We start from the raw sequence: 10275 nt of genomic DNA, 5'->3' as shown, positions 1-10275 counted from the left end.
AGTGGCGATGAGGATGATATCCTGGTGAGCGAGCCCCGGCAACTGGCACCACATCACGAATTGCTGCCTCCACATCCAGTTCTGCGCATTGCCGTTGACGTGGCTGCTGCACCAGGAACACTGCCCGAGTTTGACATGGCCTGCCCAGAGCTATGGGAGACATGGTTGGAATGACTGCGGTGTTACGTTGAATTCCACAAAATCGGAGGGGTCAAGTAGGCGCTGCTGCTCAGCTCCTGTGGAATCACCATCCCGCAGCTGGCCCAGGGCCTCATCGCACCCACCACGCTCAAGAATGCAACCTTTGACCAGCTCATCACTGTGCTCGGTGCACACTTTGTGCCGCAACCCACTATCCTGGCCTGCTGTTTTGATTTTTTGGAGCGGAACCAGCGAGCCAGCAGGGGACTATGTCACTGCCCTGCACAAGCTAGCCATATGATGTGACTTTCCTCGCCTGGAAGAGGCTTTACGGGATCGTTTCATCTTCGGTCTGAGGGACAAAATGCTGCAGCAGAAGCTCATGGGCCAGGTTGACAACGATCTCCAGAAGGCAGTCAAGGAGGCAACGACCTGCAAGAAATCCCAAAAGGATTGACCTGCGGCCACCGCATATCAGGCCACCACATCTTCTGCTTCGGAAGGCTCAGGCGGTGATGATGCTCTCAAGCTTCACCATTCGGCCCAGAAACGCCCGCCACCTCATGCGATGTAACTGCACCTGCCCAGGAGTGTGCTAGCTGTGGGGAGCCCCATGAGCACCGCTCCTGCAAATTCAGGGATGCAGTCTGGCATCTGTGCGGAAAGATGGGCCATCTGGCACGAGTGTGCAGATCCAAGTCTAGCCGAACTACATAGGGGGAGCGACCCAGCGACATGGTCGATGCCACAAGGCTGCCATCATCAAGGAGCTGCACGCCCTCACCGCCTCTACCAGCCAGGTATGCCAGTTATCAATGCCCTCACCGGACAAATTAAAGACTACTGTGTACATAGAGGGTGCTCCATGTAGGATGGAAATAGACTCGAGAGCCACCTTAATGGTAATCTCGACCCAGACCCTTAAACAACTGTGCCCTTGGGGGAGACCCCATCTATACCCCTCCTTGGTAATCATTTGGGACTTCCTGAAACAGAAGGTTGCTGTGCAAGGGGTTGGGTTCTTCCGGGTAAAATATGGACAGTATGAGGGAGCCCTACCATTGCTAGTCGTCATTGGGGCCCTCTGTAGCTTCTTGGGACAGTCTTGGTTCAATCCCTTAGGGATCCGGGTAACCGGCATCCATCAGGTCCCTGAAGGCATGGATTTTCAGCGCATTTGCAGGGAATTCCCAGCTGTATCCGACAGAACCCTGGGGACTTACACCAGCCCTCCAGTGTCCCTGCAGCTGAACCCCATCGTGCAGCCCATAAGACCGAAGGCCCAGCATGTTCTCTTCACACTTAAACCTAAAATTGAGGAGGAACTGGATCACCTCATGGCACAAAGGGTCTTAGAGCCGGTCTCCAATGCACAGTGGGAAACCCCCATGATTACCCCGGTGAAGCTGAACAGCAGCATCCGCATCTGTGCGGACTACAAATGCACAATAAATAGGGCCCTGCAGGACCATGCCTACTCAGTCCCAGTGGTCAGACATGTGCTTGCTTCACTAGCGGGGGCCAAGATTTTCAGAAAATTGGACCTGGCCCAGGCATACCAGCAGCTTCCAGGGGACGCTACCACAACCGAGGCCCAAACAATCATGACGCACAGGGGTGCTTTCTGAGTCAAGCATCTCTAGTTCAGGGTCAGCGTGGCCCTGGGGATCTTTCAGAACTTAATGGACTCTCCTTTAAAAGGCATCCCCGGGGTCCAGCCATTCTTCGACAATGTGCTGATCACCACAGCCACAGAGGAGGAGTTCGCCTTCCGCCTCTGTGCTCCAGCGCTCTGTGCTCCAGCGCCCCAGCGCTTCGACTCAGCCGGGCTGAAGGTAAAGGGGAAAGTGCCTCCTGGGGTTCCTGAAAATTGACTTTCTGGGCTATACGGTGGATGCCAGCAGAATCCACCCAGCGCAAGACAAGATCCAGGCCATCTGCAACACACCGCCCCCAACCAACAAGGCAGAGCTACAAGCATTTCTCAGCCTCTTGAATTTCTACCATGCCTTCCTCCCCCACAACGCGGCCATGGCCAAGCCCCTCCACCAGCTGCTAGACAAGAGGGCTCCCTGGGTTTGGGGCCACCAGCAAGCTGCCGCCTTCCAGGCAGTAAAGCACCTTCTAACTTCAAATAGCTTGCTGGCACACTTCGACGAGCGGCTGCCTGTTGTTTTTTCTGCAACGCCTCTCCCTATGGGGTGGGTGCTGTCTTGGCCCATCTGCTGCCAGACGGCCGTGAGGTCCCGGTGGCTTACTACTCAGGGACTCTGCAAAAACTGAAACACAACTATGTGCAAATTGACAAAGAGGGTCTGGCCATAGTGACAGGGGTAAAAAAGTTTCACAACTACCTCTATGGCCGGCCCTTCACCATCCTGACAGACCATAAACCCTTGTTCAGGCTATTCACCCCAGACCACCAGATGCCCCAGATGCTCGTGCCCCGAGTCCTGCAGTGGTCCATCTTTCTGGCCGGGTACCAGTATGTTCTCCAGTACCGGCCAGGGAAAGCGATGGGTCATGCAGACACCCTGAGCCGCCTGCTGCCACCATTGGAGGACCCTGATCCTGCCCCAGCGTGCCAGATCCTCCTCTTCGAATCCCTCCCAGACCGGCCAGTTCACGCTAAGGATATTGCATGCCTGTCATCCAAGGACTGGATCCTCTGCCATGTTTTGGACTGGGTGTGGAGGGGATGGCCCACCACTTGGGTGGGCCCAGATTTTACAGCTTACGCGTCCCACCGGGACAAACTTTCTGTCCACAAGGGATAACTTCTGTGGGGGAGTAGGGTGGTGCTGCCCCCGGCCCTGCATCAGCAAGTCCTGGTTTTATATATTTTATTGAAATTTAAAAAGGGACAGGGTAAGGGGATACAGAATAGGAAAGCGAAAAAGGAAATACAGTAAAATGAATTTGACAACACATACTCTGCATCATTAGATTACAAAAGGTACTCTTGGTCTATAAAAATTTAAAACCTATAGATTATAACTAATAATTTGCTAGTATAAATTTTATATCAGAATTGAGGAACTGAGGAACAGAATTGAGGCTGAGGCAGACGGACGTCCTTATCATTTAAACCGCCCTCCCACTGCACTGATTGCACTGATAGTTTAAAACTGATATAGCTAAGATTTTTGAACATCTAGGTTGAGACAAGTATGCCTAATTGATCTGTTTACACCATCCATGCCACCTTAACTTAATTAATGTGAGCTGTGGCTTAATTGTCTTAATTGTGAACTGTTTTAATTGTTCTTAATTTGTTTTGATTGTTTTATTATGTTGGAAGCCGCCCTGAGCCCAGTATGGGAAAGGACGGCCTATAAATCTACAGAAATTAATTAATTAATTAATTAAAAATAACTTGCAAGAAAGTGCCATAGTTCATATACAAAATTCATGTTTATGCATTAAGCCATTCACAAAAAAGTTTCCAAGGATTTTCTTCATCTCGTGTTACTTTTTGCTTAAGATGAAGTGCAAGAACATCTGTCTCAGCTATCTCTAGTATTTTATCGATTAGGTTCTGCTTCTTGGGAGCTTCATGGTGTTTTCAATTTTGTGCTATCAGAAGTCTTGCAGCAGTAATAATGTGTATCATCAAATGTTTATTCTGCCTTGAAAGGTCCATCGGTAGTATGTTCAATAAAAACAATTCCAGTTTAAAATGGACATGAGTTTTCAGTATCTTTTGTAACATTTAATGTACCATAATCCAATCTTTTTTCATGGCCTCGCAAGTTCACGACACATGAAAAAACTTGCCCACATGAGAAATACATTTCCAAAACTTATTAGAAACAATAGTGCACATTTTAGACAATTTATCAGGTGTCACATGCCATCTATAAAACATTTTATAAATATTTCCTTTAAGGGTCATGGCTCTAGTAAGTTTTATGTGTGACTTCCAAATGTTTCCCAAACCTCTATTTCAATATTGTAGCCCAGATTCTAAGCCCATTTTATCATAGTGTCTTTCACTTCCTCATCTTGTAGCTTCATTTTGAAGGAGCATTGAATAATTTTTTTTAAATTAGTTGTTGGTATGGTCCCAGAATAATCTTATCAAAACCATATTGTTCTGTAGTAAATCCAGTTGCTTTATCTCTGGCATATCTTGATTCTAGCTGAAGTCTGGTCCACCAATCAAAGGTGACGTTGTAGGCCATGAACTCTTCTTGTGTTTTCAGTTCGTCATTGGCCTTTAACAATTCTTCATATGTAAGTATCATATTTGGCGTCAATAATATTGGTTGAATAAGGGCTTCAGTTGGTGAGAAAGTTCACTTCGGAACTTTATTGTAAATTTTTGGTTTTAACCAAGATCACACCTGATTAAGGGACCTTCTTTTTAAATGGGTGTTAAAACTTCTTTAAGTGTCCATTTTCTGGTACTACAAGTATGAATGCCATCCCCTAGTAACATCATGGCCCTCTAATATTAACAGTTTCCTATTTTTTAATAGTATCCAATCTCTCACCCCAGTTAGAACACAAGCTTTATGGTACAGTTGCCAGTCTGGAAGGGCAAATCCAGCTCTTTCTTTAGTCTCTCGTAATGCTTTCAACTTTATTCTCGGTTTTTTATTCTGCCAAATAAAACTGGTAGTTCGTTTATTTAGCTCTTGAAAAAACACCTTTGGTAGCACTATAGGAATGATTTGGAAAAGGAATAATATCCTTGGTCGTATGTTCATTTTAATTGTTGCTATTCTTCCAATTAAAGAAATGCTCAAATCTTTCCATGCTTCCAAGTCTTTTTTTATTTCTTTAATTAACTTTTCATAATTCTCTTTATATAAGGTACTTACTTCGTTAGCGAGTTGAATGCCCAAATATTTAACTTTCTTCCCATATGCAAATCCTGATTCTTGTTGGAAGTTTTTAATTTGTTCTGCAGTCATATTTTTTGTTAGAAATTTTATTTTTCTATAGTTGATCTTCATGCCAGCCACTTCTCCAAATTGCTTAAGATTCAGGGCTAGATATTTAATGGAATTAGCAGGTTGTTCTAAAATAAAGACCATATCATCGGCAAATGCTCTTAACTTAAAAGGTTCGCCTCTAAATGAAAGTCCTTTGATATTAGAATCTTCTCTAATCCGATTGTTCAGTGTTTCCAACATTAGAATAAATAGTAGCGGAGATAAAGCCTTGTCTTGTACCCTTTTGAATCTCAATAGTATCTGTTAAAACCCCATTTATTCCATTTTTTAATTTTTAATTAATATTTTATTAAGTGTGCATATATCAACATATTTATACATCTCATATAAATAAACTTCATTTTTTGTTTATTGTCTTCTGCCAATCAAACTGAATATTAACAACAAATAAATAAACTCTTTTCTCTTTCTCTTGTTTCTTTTTTTTACCTGATCTCACCCGATCCCCGTGCCACTTATCCTAATTCTTATTTTAATCATAATTACATTATTTCTTTTTGTTTCCAAAACTTCTTTACTTCTTTCATGGACTTCCATCTTTACATACTTAATTTTTTAAAACTATCTCCTCTCATGCCTGCAAAAGAACATATGAAGCTGCCTTATACTGAATCAGACCCTTGGTCCATCAAAGTCAGTCTTGTCTTCTCAGACTGGCAGCGGCTCTCCAGGGTCTCAAGCTGAGGTTTTTCACACCTATTTGCCTGGACCCTTTTTTGGAGATGCCGGGGATTGAACCTGAGACCTTCTGCAACCTAACAAGATCTGTAGGTTTTAATATCTGTTATATCTATTATATTTGTGGTTATTACAACTTTTGCTGTTTGAGGGGAATAAATGGCATGAATTCTCATTAGAAAATCTGTTCCACAGTTCATACCTCTTTTGTTTATTATGGCAAAGATCAGCAATTCAATATACACAGGAAAAACATTGGCAAAGCAGTAGGAGCTTTAAGAGCCACACAGAATCTTATTATTATTATGGTTCGTTTGTTTTTTGTTAAGAGAGAAAGATTCCCACAATGCAAAAATTGCTTACTCTTAAACAAGCTTGTTATGTAACACAGTGTACTGTCACAATCAAAATACCCACTTTAAGCAAACATAGTACTAGATTCAACAATATTTACCCACCAGTAGAATACAAGCCAATAAGCTGCAAACCCAAACAGACCAGCCACAAATATAACCGATATTAAAACCTGCAGATCTTGTCAGGTAGCCCAAAATTTGGGAAAGAACCTAAAAAGGGGGGGGGGGAGTCCTTTGTACTGACTACTCAGAGGAATAGAACAGAAACCAGTCTCACCTACAGGATCTGCCTTTAAATGAGTTCAACTCCAATCATAGAAAGAATGGGTGACAGAAGGAGATAATATCTATCCCCAAAATACTAGATTGCAGAAAATCAAAGTTCCAGAGTAACAACCAATAGGTATCCACATTTGTATAGGCTGCACCAAAAACCTGTGGCTTTTAGCTGAAATCCAGATCTTATAATCCTTATAATCCTTGGATAGGGATATGAATAAAACTGTAATCCACAAGAAAAAAAAGTCAGTGCTTCCATTAGAACAGCTCAATAGAAAACAATGCAACTGACAGAGATTAACACAGCCAGCCAATAAGTGCACAAATACCCATCTTTTGTGAGGGAAGTGCTGGGCGTACCTTAAAAACTCCTCCCTCACCGCTTTCCTAATAGTTCTTTAACCTCTTGAAGAGAGCACAGGAGAGCAATACGGGGAAGCTTCTTCAGATTATATAAAGCCAGCACTGGGTACATTTGAAAGCCAAGAGAGTCGGGGAAGAGAGAAACCCCTCCCTCTTCCCCTTTTTCTAAGATGTCTCAATTTCTCCCCCTTAACGAAGTTTATCCTCTTTAAATTGTAAATCCCATAAGCAAGGTATAAGTTAGGAGGTTCAGTCTTATAAAGACAAGAAGTTTAGGTTGGAAAGATGCAGGTCGTAGTAGAAAAGTTTGAAAGTAAGTCGGAAGTCACCTCTTGCCCAAGATGGTGTTCTGAGCGATGGAGCTTCGTGACAGCTGAAGACCTGAGGACTGAACCGCTGCTCGATCCACTGTCTCCTGCCCAGCCATTTGCCAAGGGGGGCCATCAAATCACCCGATTCAGGACCATTCAATGGAGTGGCCTCCGCGAATGCATCCTACAGTGAGGCGCCGATTCCCAAAAGTCCCTGCATCAGCGAGTCCTAACTGCGCTGCACGAGACCCATCCGGGGATCGTGCAGATGAAGATGCTCACCCGTAGCTATGTGTGGTGGCCCAGGATCAATGATGCAATTGAGACTTGGATTGCCTGTTGCCAACCCTACCAGGAGACCCGACGGCACCATCTCGTGCCCCCCATACAACACTGGGAGTCCACCCGCAACCCGTGGTCCCGCCTGCATCTGGATTTTGCGGGACTCTTCCAGGGACAGAATTTCTTCCTCATCGTGGACTCACACTCCAAGTGGCTGGAAGTAGTCCCTGTGGCATCAACTTCCTTCCGAGCTGCCATCAGAGCCCTCTGCCGGGTTTTTGCTACACACAGTCTGCTGGACACCCTTTGTCTCAGACAATGGGACAGCTTCCATATCGGGTGAGTTCCGAGACTTTTGTGCCCGGAAGCTGATAAGACGCATCAGGTCAGCCCCCTTCCACCCGGCCGTGAACAGCCAGGCACAAAGGATGGCGCGGACGACTAAGAAATCACTCCACTACGTCATCCAATGGGACTGGGAGGCCCATCTTGCCAAGTTTCTCTTGGCCCAGCATGCCATCCCCTGCATCTTTGCCATCCATAGCCGGGGGGAACTCTAAATGGGCCAGCGGTTGTCCACCTTTTTGGACCGGTTGCACCTAGACTGAGCCCTGGACCTACAAGAGCTGCCAGAGGTGCTCTGGGCACCCCGTGGGTTTGATATGGGGGACTTGGTTTATGCAAGGAACTTTGGGAGCAGCCCAGCCTGGATCCTGGCCAGGGTCACCAGGGTTTTAGGGTCGGTCTCCTATGAGGTGACCACGGAAGGCGGGTCCACCCTTAGGCAGCACATCAACCAGCTGAGGTCCTGTGCGGCCCCAGAAGATGAGGTCAAGGGCTACAGCCACGATGACCAGCCGGTTGTTTCACCACCTCTATTGACTGAGCCAGCTGAATCTGAGGCCCCAGCTCCCACTCCCAGGGCCCAGCCAGTGGCTACCAAGGACTCCAAAACACCAGCCAAAACTCCAACATCACCGGCCCCTCCACTCGCTGCACCTGAAGCGATGACTGCTCCTCCGCCCATTCCAGGGTTCAGGCAGTCCACACGGGAGCACTGCAAGCCTGCCTACCTCCGGGACTATGTATGCTAAGGCTTGTGAAGTGGGGGTGGGGGAGGGATGTTGTGTATGTGGACTAACGTTATGCATTACTAGTGTTCCTGCCTGGCTCATTGGAGCTTGTAGGACTGAGCTTGGGGACTCAGGAACAATGGGTAGTAGAATCCAAATCCCTACTGCCCTGCTCTAATCACGGGCCCCCTTTCTGGTTTGAATGATCCAATGGTGCCCTAGTGCGGGAACCTTGAACTGTATATCGTTGGTCCCATTGGTCCAGTTCTGCAGTCTTCTAGTTCAGCCATTACCATGCTGTAACTAATAAAGAGAGCTATGATCACTGGAACTGCATCTCCTCCTTGCATTGAATTCACTATATTATAGTTTTTAATAATGGTTTCCACCAACTTCCCCAGTATTGAAGTCAGAGTGACTGGCCTGTAATTTCCCGGATCCCCTCTGGAACCCTTTTTAAAATGGGGGCGACATTAGCTACCTTCCAGTCCTCAGGAATGGAGGCAGATTTCAATGAAAGGTTACATATTTTTGTCAGGAGATCCACAAGTTCACCATTGAGTTCTTTCAGAACTTTTGGATGTATTGTCTATCAGTTGTAGGACCTCCTCTCTCATCACCTCAATCTGACTCAAGTCTTTCAACACCCCTCCCAAAATCAGCAGTTCTGGTGTGGGCAAACACTTCTCATCTTCCACAGTGAAGATGGAGGCAAAAATGCATTAAGCTTCTCAGCCATTTCCCTATCGTCCTTCAGTAATCCTTTGACCCCTTGGTCATCCAAGGGCCCCACTGCCTCCCTGGCTGGTTTCCTGCTAATGCATTTGAAGAAATTGCTTGGTATTCTGTTATTGTCTCTTTGGGGCCTGTTTTGCAATAGGTTTTCTTTGGGTACCGTTCTGGCTTTGTTAATCTATTTCTCGAGTTCAGGTGGATATTTTTGTTCCAAAAAGTTCTGAAATACCCAGCTGATGAAGTCAAGAAACAGATTAACAAAGCCAGATTTGCACTCAGAGATGTAACATCATCTATAGCAGGAGTGGCCAAACTTGCTTAACATAAGAGCCACATAGAATAAACGTCAGATGTTTGAGTGCCACAAGACAGGAACATTAGATGTTTTTGAACTGCAAGGCAGGCAGGCAGGAAGGAAGGAAGGAAGGAAGGAAGGAAGGAAAGCAGGCAGGAAGGAAGGAAGGAAAGAAGGAAGGAAGGCACGAAGGAAGGAAAGAAGAAAGGAAGGCAGGCAGGAAGGCAGGAAAGCAGGCAGGAAGGAAGGAAGGCACGAAGGAAGGAAGGCACGAAGGAAGGAAGGAAGGCAAGAAGGGAGGAAGGAAGGCAAGAAGGAAGGAAGGAAGGAAGGAAGGAAGGAAGGAAGGAAGGAAGGAAGGAAGGAAGGAAGGAAGGAAGGAAGGAATGCAAATAGGAGGAGGGAGAAGTGGAAAGAAAACAACTAGAACTTTAAATGCATTCTCCAAGCAGCTGGGGTGCTTAGATAAGTTATTTAAAGAGACAGATGCCTTCTCCAAGCCAGCCAATGGGGCAGTGAGGGCTTCAAGAGGCGCACAATGTGTGTGAAAGAGCCACATGTGGCTCCTGAGCCACAGTTTGGCCACCCCTGAAATATACCATCTCAAGTTCATTCACAGGTTTTACGAACTGCTCTAACCCAATCTTAGCTATACTTATCTCTCAGTTACTTATGCATCTTAGCACTAATTAACTCTTCCTGTCAACTAGTCCCCACACCCTCTCTCTGTCTATATGTGATGATTGAAGAAGTCTTGTTTCAGTGTACCTGAAGAAGTGTGCATGCACATGTAAACTTATA

The 10275-nt window shown here is 45.8% G+C and overlaps 1 protein-coding gene across 1 annotated transcript in view; it reads left to right on the top strand.

The window, feature by feature from the left end:
• Positions 1-8033: 8033 nt before the first annotated feature.
• Positions 8034-10275, top strand: part of LAMB1 (laminin subunit beta 1) — a 158928-nt gene continuing 156686 nt past the window's right edge. Inside the window, exon 1 of the mRNA XM_060246076.1 lies at positions 8034-8456. Within this exon, the coding sequence (XP_060102059.1) occupies positions 8034-8456 (423 nt within the window). The remainder of the gene's footprint in view (positions 8457-10275) is intronic.

Source organism: Heteronotia binoei, chromosome 8 (genome assembly GCF_032191835.1).
Source record: "Heteronotia binoei isolate CCM8104 ecotype False Entrance Well chromosome 8, APGP_CSIRO_Hbin_v1, whole genome shotgun sequence".
Taxonomy (NCBI): Eukaryota; Metazoa; Chordata; class Lepidosauria; order Squamata; family Gekkonidae; genus Heteronotia; species Heteronotia binoei.
Note: the sequence above shows the minus strand (reverse complement) of the source record. Positions and strands in the feature narration are given on the sequence as shown.